Raw genomic sequence first — 20,174 nt, 5'->3', positions numbered from 1 at the left:
CTCTGTAGAGTTCTGTGATCCCTGTGCTTTCACACTCCGCAGGGCCTGTGTCACGCTGTGTGACCTGTGCAACCCTGTGCTTTCACACACTGCTGGGCCTGCGTCACGCTGTGTGACCTGTGCAACCCCGTGCTTTCACACACTGCTGGGCCTGTGTCACGCTGTGTGATCTGTGCAACCCCGTGCTTTCACACACTGCTGGGCCTGCGTCACGCTGTGTGACCTGTGCAACCCTGTGCTTTCACACACTGCTGGGCCTGCGTCACGCTGTGTGACCTGTGCAATCCCATGCTTTCACACACTGCTGGGCCTGCGTCACGCTGTGTGACCTGTGCAACCCTGTGCTTTCACACACTGCTGGGCCTGCGTCACACTGTGTGACCTGTGCAACCCTGTGCTTTCACACACTGCTGGGCCTGCGTCACGCTGTGTGACCTGTGCAACCCCGTGCTTTCACACACTGCTGGGCCTGCGTCACGCTGTGTGACCTGTCAATCTCTATCCTTCACACATTGCATGCCAGGTCAGGTTCTTTCTGAAATGGCATTCATCTTTACAGAGTGATTTCCTGGTACCAGTTACTTTTTAGAAATAGGGAGGATATTAATATTTAAATCATACAGATCTGAGAAGGTCATACCGAGTAGAGATATACTGACGGCTCAGAAAAGGATCGTTTTCCTTTAAAGCGCTGGTGTGTTGCGATCCTTTAAAATGCTGGTGTGTTAAAATCCTTTAAAGCGCTGGTGTGTTATGATCCTTTAAAATGCTGGTGTGCTATGATCTGGGCCTATTGCAGTCACTGGAGCATGAGTGCTAATGCCCATCTCTTATCAGTTTCACATTGTGTGACTGGGATGTGTTAAAAACAAAACTGCTAACGTCCCCCACAGCATTAGTTGTGTGAGTGCTGGCCATATCAGCTGGAATTTGTACATAGATGAGAGCAGGTTGACCGGTGCAGCTACATACAGCTCAGAAGAGGCACTGTTAGCCTCCGGAGGCTTTAGAGGATTTAACAGATGTGAGAGTTTGACAGTGGGTGGAATTTCGCCATGACTCTTGGTGATAATTGAGTAAAAAACATGAGAGGGAGTGATAGTGGTACTGTAACATTTAAGGAGCTGGTTTGTGTTCTGTCTTTTGGGAAATTGCTCAGTCATTATCAAATAGAGTTTTAACTGAAAGGAGAGTTTTCTCATATCTGCAGCATGGAATGGCCTTAGGGGGGGAAGCAGGGTTTACGTTTCAGCTCATCTCAGACACAGAGATCATCTCAGACACAGATGTCATCTCAGATCACAAATATCATCTCAGACACAGAGATCATCTCAGATCACAGATGTCATCTCAGATCACAGAGATCATCTCAGACACAGAGATCATCTCAGACACAGATGTCATCTCCAATCACAGAGATCATCTCAGACACAGATGTCGTCTCCAATCACAGACATCATCTCAGACACAGATGTCATCTCAGACACAGAGTGGCAGCAGGTGGATCCATCCAAGTGTGTGAGATTATTTTTGCGCTCTCTCTGTGATGATGTGATGGTAAGTGGTGAAATGAGAGTGAAGACACATTCAGTGTGAGTCACAGAGCCGGTGATGTGAAATCTGGAGATTGTATCTGAGACTAAGTGGAGGCTGTCATAACATGACTATGGCTGTGTCATGTGTACAAATGAGAGAGAGAGAGAGAGAGAGAGAGAGAGAGAGAGAGAGAGATAACCCAGCTAATTTGTATAAGAGTGACTGAGTGTGTAACATCGAGAAAAAGAGGTCATGTTATCTGAAGAGGTTGTGTGTGTGTGTGTGTGTGTGTGTGTGTGTGTGTGAGACAGGTTCCTATCTTTAACTGTAAAGACCCCCATCCAATTCTGATGTTCCCCGCTAGACACTATTTTGTGTGCATTTATGTGTGTCCATGTGTGTGCATGCATGTGTGTTTGTGTGTGTGTGTGTGTGTGTGTGTGTGAGAGACAGAGAGAGTGTGTGAGAGTGTGTGTGAGAGAGAGACAAAGAGTGTGTGTGTGTGTGTGTGTGTGAGAGAGAGAGAGAGAGAGAGAGAGAGAGAGGGAGAGAGAGAGAGAGAGTGTGTGTGTGTGTGTTTCTAATCTGCCTGTCAGTCTTCTACACAGATGTCTCACTTCCTCTCAGTGGTATGAAAAGTAGTGAGGGAGGGACTCAGACAGCGCTGCTGCTATGGAAACATCCCTTAGCACCTCGGTAAGGATTTGGGGTAGTGAGTCCATGGCCAAGCGTGCTATGGAGTACAAATTCATTCAGACTCCTTTAGTGAAATTTAACAGGTCTACAGGGTATGACATCACACAGGAAATAATTTGTGAACAAATAAACAAAACATTTAGAATATTAACATATGATGGCATTTGCATGGATGGGTTTATTGGTCAAATATACTGACACATGCAAGGAATTTGGTTTCTGGCTTTTGGTGACTCTTGAGCAATACAGACAATATACAGACAATATACAGACAATACACAGTATACAGACAGTATACAGACAGTACATGACAATATACAGTGCATATACAGGGCCAGTGGAAGCTCAGTGGTTAAAGTACTTGACTAGTAGTCAGAAGGTTGTCGATTCAAGCCCTACCACTGCCAAATTGCTAATGTTGGGCCCCTTAAGGCTCAATTGCAAGGTCCTTAACCCTCAATTGCTCAAGCTGTACTCACTCTTAATTGTAAGTTGCTTTGGATAAAAGCATCAGGTAAATATACAGGATAGGATGTGTTCTATGAGTAAATGACAAAGCACTTTTGTAAGTCGCTCTGGATAAGAGCATCTGCTAAATGCCGTAAATGTACAGACAATACACAGGGGGGCTTACTATGTTTACTTTGCTGGGTGAACACACACCAGTTAGCCTGCTTCACCTACAATTTAATGACATCACACTCTTCCTCATGTAAACCACAGTAGCTTGTAAAGCACCTGACACTCGCGTCTCTGCACTGAACACGATGGAGTCTGAACACGATGGAGTCTGAACACGATGGAGTCTGGCTGACTTGATAGCATAGGCTGCCTTTCTTATCCCTGCCCCCCCCCTTCCTCACTCTGTCCTCACTCTGTCCTCACTCTCTGTCCTCACTCTGTTCTCACTCTCTGTTCTCACTCTCTGCCCTCACTCTGTTTTTACTCTGTCCTCACTCTCTGTTCTCACTCTCTGCCCTCACTCTGTCCTCACTCTCTGTTCTCACTCTCTGCCCTCACTCTGTTTTCACTCTCTGTCCTCACTCTCTGTCCTCACTCTCTGTTCTCACTCTCTGCCCTCACTCTGTCCTCACTCTCTGTCCTCACTCTCTGCCCTCACTCTGTTCTCACTCTCTGCCCTCACTCTGTCCTCACTCTCTGTCCTCACTCTGCCCTCACGCTGTCCTCACTCTCTGTCCTCACTCTGCCCTCACTCTGTCCTCACTCTCTGCCCTCACTCTGTCCTCACTCTGTTCTCACTCTGCCCTCACTCTGTTCTCACTCTCTGTCCTCACACTCTGCCCTCACTCTGTTCTCACTCTGTCCTCACTCTCTGCCCTCACTGTTCTCACTCTCTGTTCTCACTCTCTGCTCTCACTCTGTTCTCACTCTCTGTCCTCACTCTCTGCCCTCACTCTGACCTCACTCTCTGTTCTCACTCTCTGCCCTCACTCTGTCCTCACTCTCTGTTCTCACTCTGTACTCACTCTCTGTTCTCACTCTCTGCCCTCACTGTTTTCACTCTCTGTCCTCACTCTGTCCTCACTCTGTTCTCACTCTCTGCCCTCACTCTGTCTTCACTCTCTGTTCTCACTCTGTCCTCACTCTGTCCTCACTCTCTGTTCTCACTCTCTGCCCTCACTCTGTTCTCACTCTCTGCCCTCACTGTCCTCACTCTCTGTCCTCACTCTGCCCTCACTCTGCTCTCACTCTCTGCCCTCACTGTTCTCACTCTCTGTTCTCACTCTCTGTCCTCACACTCTGTCCTCACTCTGTCCTCACTCTCTGTTCTCACTCTCTGCCCTCACTCTGCCCTCACTCTGTTCTCACTCTGTCCTCACACTCTGCCCTCACTCTGTTCTCACACTCTGCCCTCACTCTGTTCTCACTCTGTTCTCACTCTGTCCTCACTCTCTGCCCTCACTCTGTTCTCACTCTCTGTTCTCACTCTGTCCTCACACTCTGCCCTCACTCTGTTCTCACACTCTGCCCTCACTCTGTTCTCACTCTGTTCTCACTCTGTCCTCACTCTCTGCCCTCACTCTGTTCTCACTCTCTGTTCTCACTCTGTCCTCACACTCTGCCCTCACTCTGTTCTCACACTCTGTCCTCACTCTGTCCTCACTCTCTCACACTTCTCTGCGCCCTTTTTTCCTTTCCACTTTGAAGATGTGCAGGTACAGAACTGTCAAAAGCTTTCACATTCTGTTAGAGTTAATTCAATAAAACACTATTTACGTACCCATGTCTTTCTCTTTCTACATCTCTTTCAGTAAAAATTAATTTAATAAATCTATCTAGTTACACAACTTTCTGTGTGTGTGGGTGTGTGTGTGTCGGATCAAGGGTTCACTGAAGTGCTGTTTTTTTTTAGAGTCACAGAGGCTGAATCAAGGCTCATGTCTTCTCTCTGATCATGATATTCAGACAGAGGGGAGGGAGCAGCTCCCTATACCACACACACACACACACACACATACACAGACACACAGTGACAGGCTCCAGTGTGCTGGATGGGCCAGTGCTAGGACATCATTGCTGTGCAGTGAGTGTGTGAGGGTTACTGTGACTCCACATTACTGCACAGGGTGGCATTTTTCCTGCCCCAACATACCTGGTTCACCTCCCAAGGGATGTAGGAGGTGGGTGTGACCTTCCAGGAGGCCCCGCCCCCCTGGCCCACAGGATGAAGACTGGCAGGTTCTCCAGCCCAAACAGTAGAGGCCTTTGAGAAAGCATGGCACAGTAATATCACTGCTCAGTGATGTCACAGAACAGTGATGTCAGTACTGCTGAGTTTGATAAAAATCTTTATACAATCTTTTCATAGAGACTGGAAAGCATCCTCTGTTACACCTTTTCATCCAAGCTGATTTCTATTGGCTTTGATCAGCAGGCACTTAATTGGTTTCGTAATTACTTTATTAATAGGAGTCAGTGTGATGTTGCAAGTGGTAATCAATCAAAATTCCTAGAAATTGTTAATGGGGTTCCACAGGGGGTCTGTCCTCAGGGGTCTGTGCTCAGGGGGTCTACTGGGTTTTAGATTATAAATCAGAGCTCAGAAAGCATATTGAAAATGGTAGAATTCATTATTTTGCAGATGATATGGTTATGTGTTCATGTGTGTCTACTATGAAACAGGCTGCAGAAACTTTGCAGAAAGCTCTTAACTTGTTACAGTCCTTATATATAGTCGCTGGGGAAAGAAACCATACCGACGGCTTACGAACACTTTTGGGTCTTTATTCCGACAGATCCCACTGACTGGGATTTTGAGTAAGATTATTAGAAGAAAAAAACTGAAGAATAGAAAAGAAATCGTGTCAGTCTCTCATTTGAAAGTAGAAAATAGAAAGTTGTTCATGCAACAACTTTATCAGTATTGGATTTTTGTAACAGCGCATGTGAACGTGGCTTCGTCAACACTGACACCTTTGCATGTTGTTTGCCACAGCTTCCTGTGTTTTACTACTGGCGACAGACCACAAACCCACAGAACTCCACACAAGGGCGCGTCCCTATTCACATGGATGTGGAGGCATCAGGGTGCTAAGGAAAGTGCTTAGGGGATTCATTTCCCTTTAAAACTTCCTTTTCTACTCAAATACACAATTAAAGAAAGAGAAAAAAGATTCTGGTTTAGAGGGCAGAAACTCAAAAGAGCAGTACAATTCTAGTGACTGGAATCATGTCTGCTACTATTTCCATGTATGTATCTTTTCACTTACACAGCAAAGTTCTTTCAGTTCTTACTTACCGTACATGGAGGCTGGGGAATTTTAGTGTTTCACATTATTATAATTAATGGTTGCATTTGAATATGATCGACAGACGAAACCATGAATGGGAAATCGCGGTTCCTCTGTCATGCATCTTCCATCACTCACCTTAAACTCTGCTTTAGAAAATCAGAGCGGTGTGATGTGTCAGTGTTACAGTATGACTAAGTGTTTGTGATGTGTGTCACTAAAGGTCAGGAAAACGTTTCATGCTGAAGTCTCCAGCCTTCGCCACAAAAAGGGTAACCTATTTAACGCACGCATTTTATAGGTATTGATTTTTCAGTGAAAATATGTAGTTGGAGAGCGGTAATACATTGCAAAACATACAGCCATGTACATGATCTATTTTATTAGATCATTACTGATCATGATTGCTGTTGTTGTTGTTGTTTATTTCGCGCCCTTTATTATAGTTATGTTTACTACGTTATTGTGGGCAGGGAGCTGAGGCGTGTCTGCCCCCTAGTGGCGGCGCAGCGGACGGCACGCGGACACACACGTACGTAACTTGTGTTTGTGCGCGAGCGGGGCGGGGAGCCGACAATCTGCCACCGCGCCGCTCGAGCGCCGACCGTGAGCAGCGCCTAGATACGCCAGCGCGGGAGCGGCGACCCCGTCTGCGCAGGTACCGTCCCGTTGGAGCTTTCGCCGCATCTTAGCGGGCGTAAAGACGGAGGCCTCGCGCGGCCGCCTTGCCCCGCGCGCGTGCTGTTTTCCAGGATATCCGCGAGGTTTTTCGCGATTGCAGACGGTCCGGGCGCAAATGTGGGTACGTCATTAAAATGGCGCCAAAAAAAAAAAGGGGGGGAAAAAATGGGAAAAAAAAAATAAAAAATCAAGTTCAGGGGGCAATAAATCCCGTCCTGTGCAGACGCCGCCGTGCTCCGACCCCGACCCCGACCCCGGTCCCGGTCCGGCCCGGAATGCCCCGCCGGTTTGGACCGGTACCGTGCAGCCAGCCGCGAGCGGCGCGGAGGCGGGGCGCGCGCGCGCGCACGTGCAGGCGTCCCCGTGCCAACTCAGGAGCGATGTCCAGCTCTTCCTCCCAGCCGTCAAACTTTCAGCACGCGGCGGCGATCGTGAACGGATCCGAGGCTTTTCTGCAGGTTGTCGGCCAGCGCGCGGGGCAGTGCGCGCTAGTAGTTCGGCACTTCTGTTGCGTCTGTCACCGCGGTGCGAGCACGCGTGCTCTCGGTGCACGGTGGGGCTGCGTGCACCAGTAAGACCTCACGGCAGCGTTTCACTTCCAGTCACTGGGTTGCCAACATGCTTAACGTCAAACGAGTTTAAGGAGCCGAGCTGGGGCGAAGGCGCACGCTTGTTGACGTTCTTGCTTGAAGTTGCTCGCTAATGCTCGCCGTCATTACGGATGTAAACCCGGCGGATTATCCAGGCGGGATTCCGACCAAATTGTAAAGGAAAAAAAAAAGGTGAAATATGTCAATTTTGCTAGTGGATTTAGTCGCTTGTTTTGCACGGGCATCGTGCAGGACAGCTATGTCGTGTCAGGGGGCGGGGCCTGTGGTTCTGTTTTTAGCAGGAGCCTTTAGCTCCCTCCTTTGGAGCTCTGCGCTTCAGTTCGCAGCGTTTCTGCTGAATTGGATGTTGGCTTCATGTTAGCTGCGTTTTTTGGCGTAGCGGGCTCAGAACACGCGTGTGCGGTTACTGCACACTTGGTGTTGGTGTTCGAGTTTATCTGGTGAACGTTGGGTTGCAGCCGTCAACAGGTGTAAGCTACATAAACAAACCCGACCTTTGCTACCTCACGGTGATGTTGCTCACGTATCTCAGCCACTGGTCAGTGTTTCCACTGGTCAGTGTTTCCACTGGTCAGTGTTTCCACTGGTCAGTGTTTCCACTGGTCACTGGCTGATGGGTCGAACTGTCACGTGTTCCAGACAAAACTTTCCCGCGAAGACTAAAGAATGTGATTTGTTTGAAAATTTTATCTTTCACTGGTTACTTGGGACAAGGATATAGCATCTTTGACTAAGACGTAGGCTGATTATAACAATCAAAACAATTTAATGTTATGATTACTGCTGTTATTTGTTAGGTTGATCGTATCTGCTTATGTTCATTTTGCACAGTGCTGTTTTAAACTGCATGAACAGCTGGCTAAGTTGCCCCATCTTTTCATGTAAATGCCGTTTGGTAGGTAGACCCAGCAGAAGCCGTTCACAGGGGTTGGAGCCGTCTGTGCTGTGTGTGCAGGTCAGTGAGGGCTTAGCACAACACAGGTTCTGACCATGAAGAGAAGTCGTGCGCCCAGCACCAGTGAGGAGTCTGACAATGGAAGTAAGTGCTTGCTGGTTTCATTTTCATCTTTCTTTCTTTCTTTCTTTCTTTCTTTCTTTCTTTCTTTTTCTTTCTTTCTCTCTCCATCCTTTTTGTGTCTCCCTCATGGCAAATGTGTCCGTTTTTTTTTTCAGACTGTCTGATAGGTTAACGTTAGGTTTCTTGCCTCATTATCAGTTTTTCTGTGTATGTAATATGTTAGTTTCCCTGTCATCTCTTGAATATGTCAGCAAACGTTGGTGTTTGTCTGGTGCGGAACACTGCACGTCTTCCTTTAGCTCGGCGCCCCCATGTCGACACTCAGTGAAGGTCCCGAGCAGATCCACACAGTCTGCTGCAGAGTGCAGGACCAGGGAGGTCCAGGGGTGCTTCAGCGAGCTTGAGTCAGGACTCAGGGGTCAGGTCAGCAGTCAGATCAGGACTCAGGAGGTCTATGCGTAAAGAGACCTGCTGCTCTCTTTTGAGGTGGTGACTAAAATCTGTTACTTGGTGAGTAAGATCACCTCTAACGTGTTCGGTGTTACCAGCTCGGTCCCTGGGGCTTCCCAGCGTGGTGGCTCCCCTGCAGTAACACCCCAAGTTCATCCTGTCACACTGAGTTAGACGAGTGTGATCTCTGCTCCTGGTCCAGCTCAGGGCATCTTGCACCGTGCACTGCTGACCTGTATCCGGCGTGATAGAGCAGGCGAGACACAAATACCCCTGCCCTCTCCTTCACACCCAGTACATCCAGTTAATTCACTAACGTGTTAAACCCTTCCTCAGCTGTTTTGTAGTGCCCTCTTTCCGGACCAGAGTTAGGCAGCTCTGTAGTTATCGTCATGGTGATCGTGGGAGACAGGACAGCGGGTGTTGTGCATGTTGAGTGGTCAGGACAAGGAGGACACTCGGGATACATCTGTAAACCTTGTGTCCTTCCTGAGTTATCAAACTCGTCCAGGGACGATATTCCCACAGGCCGCAACTGGATTGGATTAAGCGGTTTAGAAGATGAATCAATGAACGATGTGTCCTTCCAAGTTTTAACCGCGCAGGGCAAATGTGAAAACGCGTCAACGGTAGATAAAAGTTTGAAAATCTGGTCTGCAAAGTGCTGTCTGCCTCTTGTGAGTTTTAACGCAGTACAGTCGTCTCCAGTTCTTTTGACATTAAATCCAGTGTCTGTCCCACTGAGCTTTGCTTACTTGTGATGTTCTCGTTGTCTAGGTAACTGCACATCGTGGTCTCAGGTGTCGAACTCTAGGAGACGAGATGGGCAGAGACCCTCGGAGGTAAAGACCCCGTCTCTTAGCCAAGCAAATGTTTTTCTCAGGACTGTAGGCTTCCCAGCCAATCGCGACATGTCGCTTCCGCTCACGTGCTACTGGTTCAGAGGAAGTGGGCTGATGTGGGACCTTCTCCCTGTTCCTCAGGTGTTCAGGACAGACCTCATCACGGCGATGAAGCTTCATGACTCCTACCAGCTGAACTCGGAGGACTACTACGTGCTGTCGGACCCGTGGAGACAGGAATGGGAAAAGGGGGTGCAGGTCCCCGTGAGTCCCCACTCCATCCCCAAACCGACAGTGCGGTATGTGTACACCACCCACCCGACAGACAGGGCGTCCACAAAGCATAGGGCTGCGCCGTTTGTTAAAAATATAAATACGATTAACGCATGATGTGACTCTGTCTTACAGGGTTGTTGCGGAGAAGTCTCTGGAGATTTTGTTCACCCGGCCAAAGAAACTGCTTCGGTCGTGGGGGGCGGAGACTTCAGTGCTGGGGTACGTGCCCGTGGCCGCGCTCTCCGAGGGGACGTGCCGCTACGACCTGAACGAAGAGGATGTGTCCTGGCTGGAGGTCGCCAACAGAGAGTTCAGTGTAATGGGTGAGGACACCCGTCAGGGCCCAGAGCCCCGAGGCTCAGCCCTGCAGAGTTCAGTAAAGACTAAAACACCATGTACACGTGGCGCATGGTAAAAGTGACAGTGTGGGTGTGCGCGTGTGCGTTTGCAGGCATGCCACTGCTGGAAGAAGACACCATGGAGAGGGTGATGGAGGAGTTTGAGCACAATTGTTATGACAATATGAGTCACGCCATAGAGACCGAGGAGGGCCTCGGGATTGAGTACGACGAGGACGTGGTGTGTGACGTCTGCCAATCACCCGATGGCGAGGACGGCAACGAAATGGTGTTCTGTGACAAGTGCAACATATGTGTGCACCAGGTGTGTGTGTGTGTGTGTGTGTGAGTGTGTGAGTGAGTCAGTGAGTGTTCAGGCGTGGTTAACTACAGGGATTGATTGTGTCCTGCACGTGTTTAGTCAGTGTCCCATGGGTCCTGCAGGCATGTTATGGTATCCTGAAGGTTCCGGAAGGCAGCTGGCTGTGTCGGACCTGTGCACTGGGCATCTCCCCGAAATGCCAGCTGTGCCCGAAAAAAGGCGGAGCCATGAAACCCACACGTAGTGGCAGCAAGTGGGTCCACGTCAGCTGCGCCCTCTGGATACCAGAGGTATTAGCACAGCACAGCACTGTAGCACGTTAGCACAAAGTAGCACAACACAGTTGCACAGAGTAGCACAACAGAGTAGCACAGCACTGTAGCACAAAGTAGGACAGAATATTAGCAAAGCACGGCGGCAGATCACCGTAACACAGCATAATACACACCACTGTCACATATATGGCCATAACACACATTATTATACAGCACAAAATACAGGTTTTATTACACAATAGCGCACATACAAACCAAATGACACTACATTTCACTATAACATAATATGGTGTACTGCCCTCGAAACACAACACACACACCAGATACAAACCACCTCGCCACATAATACACTACTCTGTGTAATATAATACACTTCACAACAAAGAGGCAAACTCTCTCTCTCTTTTACTCTCTCCCCCTCTCTCTCTCTCTTTGCTCCCTCTCCCTCGCTCTCTTTCTCTCCGTTCCGGCAGGTGAGCATAGGTAACCCAGAGAAGATGGAACCGATCACAAGTGTATCTCAGATCCCCAATAACAGATGGGCTCTGATCTGCTGTCTGTGTAAAGAAAAGACTGGTGCCTGCATACAGGTAAACTGTATGACTGACTGTGTGTGTGTGTGTGTGTGTGTGTGTGTGTGTGTGTGTGTGTGTGTGTGTACACACACTGAACTCTGAGATTGTTAGGCTCAGGTGCCCACAGGCCCCATCAGTGGGGCAGACGAAAGACAAACGAAAACAGAATGGTGTTTGCATTAAACTACAGAACAGAATGCCCGGAAACGCGCCCTGAAACACCCAGAAGTCGTCCAGCTTCTTGGATAAAGTTTCCTCTTTACTTCCAGTATAAATTTCATACCTCTGTTTCGTTGGTGTAACTAGAATTTTCACCTCCTCTCCTTTCCTCCCCTCCTCTCCCCTCCCCTCCCCTCCCCTCTCTTCTCTCTCTGCCCCAAAGTGCTCAGCTAAGAGTTGCCGCGTGGCGTTCCATGTGACCTGTGGACTGCAGCATGGCCTAAAGATGAACACGATTCTCACCGAGGACGACGAGGTGAAGTTCAAGTCCTTCTGCCCCACGCACTCGGGCTTGCACTGGCCCGAAGGGGTGAGCGAGGACTCCCGAGCGCCGCGAGATCAGGGCGGGACAGGGAGGGGGACCGCGTTCCCAGCGGACCCGCGCACGAGGCACTGCCCCGATGGCGCGCGCCTCAGCGAGCGCAAGCTCCGCGTGCAGCAGCTCGAGGACGAGTTCTACCGCTTCGTCGCCGTCGACGACGTCGCCGAGCACCTGGGGTTGCCCCCGGAGACGGTGGACTTCCTGTTTCAGTACTGGAAGCTGAAGCGCAGGGCTGCGTTCAACCAGCCGCTCATCACGCCAAAGAGGGAGGAGGAAGAAAGCCTCGCTCGGCGGGAACAGGAAGTGCTCCTCCGCAGACTTCGGCTCTTTACCCATCTGCGCCAAGATTTGGAGAGGGTAGGTACCGCTCAGGCCAACGACTGGTGGGTGGAACCATCCAGGCGTCGTTTTACCCAGCGATTAAACCACACAGTGGGGAAAGCAGGCCAGGGCAGACCAGGGCACCTAGACCTCCTCCTGGAGATCTGTGACCCTGCAGAGTTCAGTTCCAGACCCATCATCCCACACAGGTTTGAGGACTGATGCCTCACCGTGTGTCCAATGAACCCCTACGCCACTATCTCTCACCATCTTAGTCCTTTCTCCTAGGAAACGGCCTCCAGTGGGAATTATGCAGCGGTTGCTGGAGCACTTCTCTTCACACTACTGTAGTGATTCAACAAGGCTTTAAAAGCTCTGGATGGCGTTTAATGGAGAATCAATAAACCACTCTGGAGACACTCCAGTGCCAAAGGCTGTTTTAATTAGGAACTTCATTAACTCGACAGAAGACGGCAAATAACTGCACCATTTTCAGTCCGAGTGTAACATGGGAAACAGAAACAGGAGACATATCCTCCAGAGCCTTCCGGTGTCTGTGGTTTTTTTTGTTTGTTTTTTAACAACACAGTTATGTACCTCACACTGTCCAATCACGCAGCTTTATGCTGACAATGATTTCCTGTCAGATTCAGTAGGTATTTCCTATTCTCTGAAACTTTTGACCCCAGTCAGCCCAACTTGCTCTTGGGATTTGACTGGGATTCGAGTGTTAAACAGTATCAAGCAGACATACTTGGCTTCCCCAAAAGGCCTACATACTGTTTAGGTTATTTCACAGTGTGGGGGCATTTATAGGAAAAGGCTCCACCCCCTGGGGTAGATTTTCTTATTCTTGGTACTAGTAAAGAGCTGCACCTTTTGATCTAAGCAGACGTGGTGGGTTTCTAAAGTACTGTGGGGCGAGACCATTCAGTGCTTTGTAAGTTACTAATAAAAGCACCTGTTTTGTCAGAATTAAGTGAGAGAAAGAACATCCAGTGTCTGACGTCCTTTAGGCATTCGTCAATAATTCTAAGATGATACAAACCTCTGGTTTGGCTGAGACAAATAACTGAGTATCATTATCTTGGCAGTGGAACTTGCGCAGTGTTTACGTATAATGTCACCTAAAGGTAGCAGATGTGTAGAAAATGTAGCAGGGGCCCCAGAACAGATCCTTGTGGGACACCATCGCTAACCTTGTTGTATGCTGAAAAGTCTCCATTTATGCTGATAAACTGGTAGCGACCGGTTAGATAAGATTTAAACCAGGAATGGGCTGTTCCCCTAATCCCAACAACATTTTTGGGTCTATCTAGTAAAATGTTGTGATCTATAGTGTCAAATGCTGCACTCAGATCAAGCAATATAAGCGAAGAGACATAACCCCGGTCAGAAGTCAACAACAGGTCATTAACTACTTTAATTCGTGCTGTTTCCGTACTGTGATGAGGCCTAAATCCTGACTGAAAGACTTCATGTATCTCAGATATGAGTTTAGCTGCTGAGCTACAGCTTTTTTCTAGGATCTTAGAAATAAATGGAAGGTTTGAGATCGGCCTGTAGTTTGACAGCTGATATGGGTCGAGTTTAGATTTTTTTGATAAGTGGTCAGATTACTGCCAGTTTGAATGATTTAGGAACATAGCCGAGGTTCAAGGAAGAGTTTATTCAATTTAGTAAAGGTTCAGTTACTTCAGGTAGGATTTGCTTAGACAGTGCGTGAGCAGTGACTCGAGAGGAGGATTTTGAGCACAAGATCAGAGATGTAAATTCTGGCTCTTGGATCAGAGTAAAGGATTCTAGAGCCATTTTTGGCTTGGTTGTTCTGATCTCTAAGTAGCTGCACGATGGCGCATTAATACTCTGAATGTTCTCTAATGTGTGTAATTTTCTCATTGAAAACATTCATGAACACTTTACCACTGTGCAATGTTGTAATCTGAGCAACATCATTGTCTGTCCAGTGAAATACTGACTCTTGAGTGTTCAGTCATTTGCTGAAGTTCTATGGGGTTTAGGGTTCAGGAAGGGTTGGGTCTGACCTTTGACCTCCAGAAAAAGGTGGACATCCTGCCATCTGCTGTGCTTGCCTAGGTCTCCTTTTTTCTGCTTTAGCTCATGCTTACTGTGCGTTCAAGCTGCGTTTAGACTCTGTGACCGTGTTTAAATGGTGTGTGCGTTTCTCAGGTTCGGAACCTGACCTACATGGTGACGCGTCGCGAGAAGATCAAGAGGTCGGTGTGTCGAGTGCAAGAGCAGATATTTCATCACCATGTCCGGCTGCTGGAACAAGGCCATCTCCCCGGTGAGACTGCTGCAGCATTCTGGCCTGGAGGACATATTACATGCGTGGCATAACATCTCTGCTGATTCCTGAATCACTTCTGCCTTTTTCTCTGGCCTTCTCTGGGTTTTTTTTGTTTTGTTTTTTTCGTTCTTGTCTTTATTCTCTTCCTCCGTCTTTCCTTTTTTGCTTGTCCTACTTGTATTTTAGGCGCGTCATCTACCAGGCAACTGGAAGAGGCCATGTTCTACTTCCGGGGCGTGCCTTCCACGTCCACGAGTCCCCAGCCGCTGAGAGGTCATGCAGCCCAGAACAGTGCGAGCGAACTCTCCCAGAGAAGGAGCGTGCTGCGCTGCAGGGCCTCCAAACGAGTCCAAGGTCAGGAGGACGAGCCAACCAAAGTGCCCAGCACGGAGCCTTTGTTTCTGAGTAAGATGTCCAGTCCAGAGGGGGTCCCCGATACCGCCTGCGGTGGGGCCGGACGGGGCCACTCGAACGACGCCATGGCAGTGTGCCCGGGGGAAATCGCTGGGAAGGAGATGGAGCGCCCCCTGGAGGAGCAGAGGAGGAGAAGGAGGAGGAGAAGGATCTGGGAACAGCTGCCGGCAAGAGGGAAGCACAAGCTGGGGTCAAAGGTCACGGCGGAGCCTGTGCAGAAATATGCAGACCCTAAGAGCGTGTCTGACGGGGCGGCGGTGTCCAGAACTAAAAGTTCGGCCGTGATGTTTCGGCCCAGGTATAACGGCTCTCTGAGGAGGGTGCACCCAAGTCAGTATCAGGTAAAGATGGGGTCCGATGGTACATCAGCACGCCACATCAAAAACTGGGGAAGTTTCAGGATTCCAAAACGGAGCGACAGGACACCCGGAGGAGGGGAAGATGAATTAGATGACAGGAGTTTCCCTCACTCCCATCCTGCGAGAGCTCTAGACGCAAGCCCCGCTCCCACGTCCCCTCCAGTCAGAACGCGGCTAAGAACAGGCGTGGAGAACCGCGCCCTCACCCCGGAGACCGACCCCAGCCAATCAGAGCAGAAGAAGAGGTGCCATGCCCAGCGACTCCGTAGTCATGATCCGATGACGCAGCGTTACGGGTCGGAGGTTCTACGGCGGGGGGTTCTTGCGTCGTGAAGCGTCAAACCCCCACCAAGAAAACTTTGTGAAGTTATGTGTCAACAATGTCCTTTTTCTTATATAATCCAAATAAACGCGCACTTACAGGAGCCACACGTAAGATATTTTTGGCGTTTACGTCTCATTAAATGATCTTTGTAAGATCTACATTCCACAGTTGCAAAAATCAAATTCACCAACGCAGAAGTCATTTGTTTTCAAATCAGGTTGTCTGAACACCATGCAAGTCTAATTTTGCATCCCACAATGCAGCGGCTTACACGTGATGTAATATTGAACCGTTTATGACCCCGTGAGCATGAGACCAAACCCGGAGCAGCGACCACGCAGATGTGCCTGTGTCCATCCAGGATTTTAACGCATAAGCTTGTTCCTGTGTTCTTATTTATTGGTGTTCATGACAACATGGCAGGCCTTTGGAAACTGTAAACCATGTTCAATCACACGTGGCTCCTTCGAAGACCGTGTTAGCCGATAGATATTTATTTTTCTAATTCATGTTTCTTAATGCTGCTTCTTTTGTTTTGTGCGTGACTTACCTGCGCTGAGCTGTAATTCTTTTCCTTCTCGCCCTGGTCGCCTTGTGTGTATGACGAAGTGTCGGAGGGTATTGCGATGAGCTTATATTCAAAATTAATCTAGCTAACAATAATTAGCTTCATTTCTATTGGATGTTTTTGTTTGTTTGTTTTTGTTTGTTTGTTTGTTTGTTTGTTTGTTTGGGGGGGTTCTTACGGGAGTAACGGTGTACACTGGTTTGAACCAAGCGATGAAATGAAACTCACTAACTTGTACAATCGTGACTGGCACTTAGGAGCGCAGGTCTTGATTCTTCTCAAGCTAGCACACCAGACTCAGTCAGTGACCTTCAGCTACCTGACTCAGGTGTGCTAGAGTCGGGAGGGCGTGCAGCACAGGGCTGGGCAGGCTGCACCTGGGGGCCCTTCGTCACCATCTTCATCACCATCATCGTCCTGAACTGAAACACTTGTCCTGCCGTGTTTCATTGACATTCATTATGTTATTTTTAGTTTTATTTCTGTGTTGTTGTTTTTTTCTGTTTCTTCTGCCGTAGTTTGACTAGTTCAGAATTGCCCAAAAAATTCTGTTTGCGAGTGTATTTGTCAGTTCTGTTTTCTGTATGTAGAGAGACAGTGGCACTTGTTTGCGCTTTCAGGTGGTTGTTTCTGTGTATGCGAACCCTCTTCCTAACAGCCCAGTAGAGAAACTCCACTATCAATTCAGTCTGCAAATTTCTAGACAGGCATGTATTCAGAAAACTGTCCCAAAGTATTTCCTTTTCTATAGAAAAAAGAGTACTTTAATTCATTTTATGGGTGGTAGTAATATTATTATTATTATTATTAACTCATTCATTTAGCCCACCCTGGCATTGTAACTATGTAGTTACTGCAGACTAAGGGGAATTCCCTAAAGCACTGCTGTTTCAGGGTTCAGTGGGATTCCCTAAAGCACTGCTGTGTCAGGGTTGAGTCAGGGTTGAGTGGGGTTCCCTAAAGCATTGCTCTGTCAGGGTTGAGTGGGGATCCCTAAAGCACTGCTCTGTCAGGGTTGAGTGGGATTCCCTAAAGCACTGCTGTGTCAGGGTTGAGTGGGGTTCCCTAAAGCACTGCTCTGTCAGGGTTGAGTGGGGTTCCCTAAAGCACTGCTCTGTCAGGGTTGAGTGGGGTTCCCTAAAGCACTGCTCTGTCAGGGTTGAGTGGGGTTCCCTAAAGCACTGCTGTGTCAGGGTTGAGTGTTTTGGTGTGACAGTTTGAGCAGGCCCAGAGCTCCGTGTGTGGCCTCCTGACTCAGACATCTTACATCAATTGAGGGTTTAGTTCCGCTTGGAGCAGGGACTCCTCTGAGCTGTGGGATTCCCGCCCAGGATGGACTGGAGCTGAGTGCTGAACTCCTGGACTGGACTGGATTTTGGTAGAGGAGGGGTTTCTGCTTACTGAGTCCATATTGCAGCCCCTTGATGTGTAAGAAGTTGCAGCTGAAGACTGAGATGTCTATACTTCTAGATTTGTTGTGTGAAACGACTGCACCCCAGGACCCTCTCAAGAGGATCACGAATGAGAATTGAATCTTGAAACACATTTTACACATCTTCACCATCCCATGTATGTCAAGTAGAAATGTATTTCATGCTCAGTTCAGTTTAATGTCTGTATGTACTGCACTAAGTTAAGAGTGATGAAAGGGCACCGTATCCCACAAATGACTGAAATCATAAACATGAGTTTCGATGAAAAATGTTCATTGAATCATTGGAAAGGATACAAGTTTCACTACTTGTCAGTTGCCTTTGGACAGTACACGTTAGAACGTTTGCACTCAGTTTCCTTTATTTCTAAGTGTTTTTGTGTTTAGGCTACTTGCGCGCAGACTTCGGTGAGGTCAGAGGTGGTCTCAGACCCGCGTGGCTTCATGTTAACGTTGCACTAGAGTAGAGCAAAGCTGGCAGCACGACTGTGTTCTCTAAAAGTTATTTTTCACATACAAAGAGACCTTTTATATGAACAAGTGCTGCTGTATTTTTTTGTTATGCATCTATTTTGTGAATAAACCTCTTTGAAATTTAACCTGGAAGTTTTTTTGTTTGTTAAAAAATGCGTAAGGACGGGTTTGTCCAGCAGAGGGCGCTGTTTAAAAGCGCATATGACCATATAAAAGGCAGGATGAGCCCGAGCTGGAGCTGACGCTAAAAGAAATCATGTTTACAAATCAGTACATGACAGAAACGTTCAAACGCGCACACAGTCACCAACGCGGCACGCACTCAGTCTCGTGCCATATCTCGAGGGTTCTTTTTAAGGCGAGAAGTCTCCGTTGCCATGTCACGCGAGGTCCCCCAACACGTGACCGGCTGTCTCCGGGCTCGAGCTTCCCCACCGGTCTACAGCGCGCGCCTTCCCACGAGGGCACTGTTGGACCAGGTGCGCGTGTTTTTTTTGTTTTGTTGTTGTTTTTTTGCGCGCGCGTGCTGGCCTTAATCCGATGCTTTTTTTTTCTTTGGTTTTTTTTTTGGTTTTTTTTGGTCCGTTGTACCTTGTCTTCACGCGACGTCATCTCGCGCGTACAGTCCGCTGAAGTGGCCGGGGACACGCTATGTGTTTTCGACAGACGGCGCGTGTATCGTGACCAGGGCGGAACCACCGTTCGCGCTGAGCTGCTCGCGGGGGTCCCCCAAATCAGCACGCGGGGGTCCGTTCTCCGACGACGCGGGCGACTGGACGAAGGATCCCCGAGCGGAGCTCTCGTGGACGTGGGTCATCGGCAGTGCCGATGACGTGTGTTTCCGTGTTGTTTTGCCGGAACTCCCGGCGAGGACCCGCGCCGCGTGAGTCCTCCTGCAGGACACGCAAAAGTTGTGCACGCGTTACACACGCGCCGGCAGCCTCATTAAAGCACCTGCACCCACACACACCGGCCACGTTTAGCGGGGAAATCTGGGCATTCACAAACGGACCGTGTCACACCACCTGCTACCCCGTTCCTCACTTAGGACTTTGAAACCAAGTTCAGGTGGCGTGGCGTTAGAAAAGCAGTAGCACGACTGACTTAGTAGCAAGCACGCAGGATGCGTGCGTGGTTAAAAATACTGGATATACTATAAAACCAAATCCTGCACACGACAAGCTATCGTCAGGCAGGTGACTTCTGACTGGCAGCAGTGTGGAGGCAGCATACTAAAAGCAGGCATTCACTACACTTTCTAGTCTAAACTTTTAAAAAGGAACTTTAGTATTTTATGTGCAGAAGAAAGAAGCGGAAGGCCATCTTTCTTCTCCGTGAGGTGGATGTCTTAACACAAACCAAATAGCCACAGACCTGAATAAGGCGCACACAGTTTCAGTTCTTACACACTTGACTACACACCAAGTGGGGTTATTTTAATTTCCTTAGACCTATGTTTGTACATCTCTCCTTTGTCTCAGATCATTAAACTCATACAAAGTTATATTTTTAGTAGGCTGTGTATTTGTGGGAATGTGGCTATCTTTTTAAATGACGCAGAATTTGACTCCGATGCAGTGTGTTATACGGAATGTGGATTTACCTGTTGTATGTCTTCAGGATAATGAGGAGTATTGCAAGAATGATAACGATGCCGATGACAATAATAGCGATCATGGCACCCGAACCTGGGGAGAGAAAGCCAGTCAGTTACAGTGGCCCCAGATTACAGATTATAGAGCACCTTCACAAATGCTGCCTTTTAATCCACAAAAGAATCATTTTTACGCTCGTGCAGACTCCATGAAAAAATTGTAATGCACAGGAATAAAATGAAATCTGATAAACAAGTATTTATTTTCACTGGTCTTTAACTGACCTGTTGCACATAAAGCTGAGCAAAACCCTTAACCCTAATTACTCACATTGTACTCAGCCAGAACTGTCGGTTGGTTTGTATAAAAGCGTCAGCTAAATACCGTAACTGTAGAGACTAAAGTCATTTCTAAAGGTGAATTTAACAGGCGACGGTGAAGAGCCAAAAACATATGACATGT

The 20,174-nt window shown here is 48.3% G+C and overlaps 2 protein-coding genes across 6 annotated transcripts in view; one reads left to right on the top strand and one right to left on the bottom strand.

Moving 5' to 3' along the window:
* Nucleotides 1–6,507: 6,507 nt before the first annotated feature.
* Nucleotides 6,508–18,242, top strand: jade1 (jade family PHD finger 1). Of its 4 annotated transcripts, none has more exons than XM_027032568.3 (11): nucleotides 6,508–6,642; nucleotides 8,176–8,315; nucleotides 9,522–9,586; nucleotides 9,728–9,885; nucleotides 9,995–10,185; nucleotides 10,314–10,525; nucleotides 10,645–10,812; nucleotides 11,271–11,387; nucleotides 11,755–12,270; nucleotides 14,425–14,542; nucleotides 14,732–18,242. In XM_027032568.3, the coding sequence occupies exons 2-11, from the start codon at nucleotides 8,267–8,269 to the stop codon at nucleotides 15,649–15,651; spliced, it is 2,514 nt and encodes an 837-aa protein (XP_026888369.3). In that variant the 5' UTR covers nucleotides 6,508–6,642; nucleotides 8,176–8,266; the 3' UTR covers nucleotides 15,652–18,242. The 4 variants fall into 4 exon arrangements, with proteins under 4 accessions (XP_026888369.3, XP_081577911.1, XP_026888370.3 ...); XM_081721785.1 differs by having other exon boundaries at nucleotides 6,543–6,642; nucleotides 8,180–8,315; XM_027032569.3 differs by lacking the exon at nucleotides 6,508–6,642 and adding an exon at nucleotides 6,973–7,447.
* ncmap (non-compact myelin associated protein) overlaps nucleotides 17,984–20,174 on the bottom strand; it is a 7,774-nt gene continuing 5,583 nt past the window's right edge. For both annotated transcript variants that reach the window (XM_081721786.1, XM_081721787.1), the window contains exons 3-4: nucleotides 19,721–19,805; nucleotides 17,984–19,010 (exon numbers count right to left, since the gene is read on the bottom strand). In XM_081721786.1, coding sequence (XP_081577912.1) covers nucleotides 18,767–19,010; nucleotides 19,721–19,805 — 329 coding nt within the window. In that variant the 3' untranslated portion in view covers nucleotides 17,984–18,766. The remainder of the gene's footprint in view (nucleotides 19,011–19,720; nucleotides 19,806–20,174) is intronic.

The sequence above is a fragment of the Electrophorus electricus genome, chromosome 10 (assembly GCF_041902795.1).
Source record: "Electrophorus electricus isolate QZ-2024a chromosome 10, ASM4190279v1, whole genome shotgun sequence".
Lineage (NCBI taxonomy): Eukaryota > Metazoa > Chordata > Actinopteri > Gymnotiformes > Gymnotidae > Electrophorus > Electrophorus electricus.
This window is presented reverse-complemented; position numbering and strand designations above follow the sequence as displayed.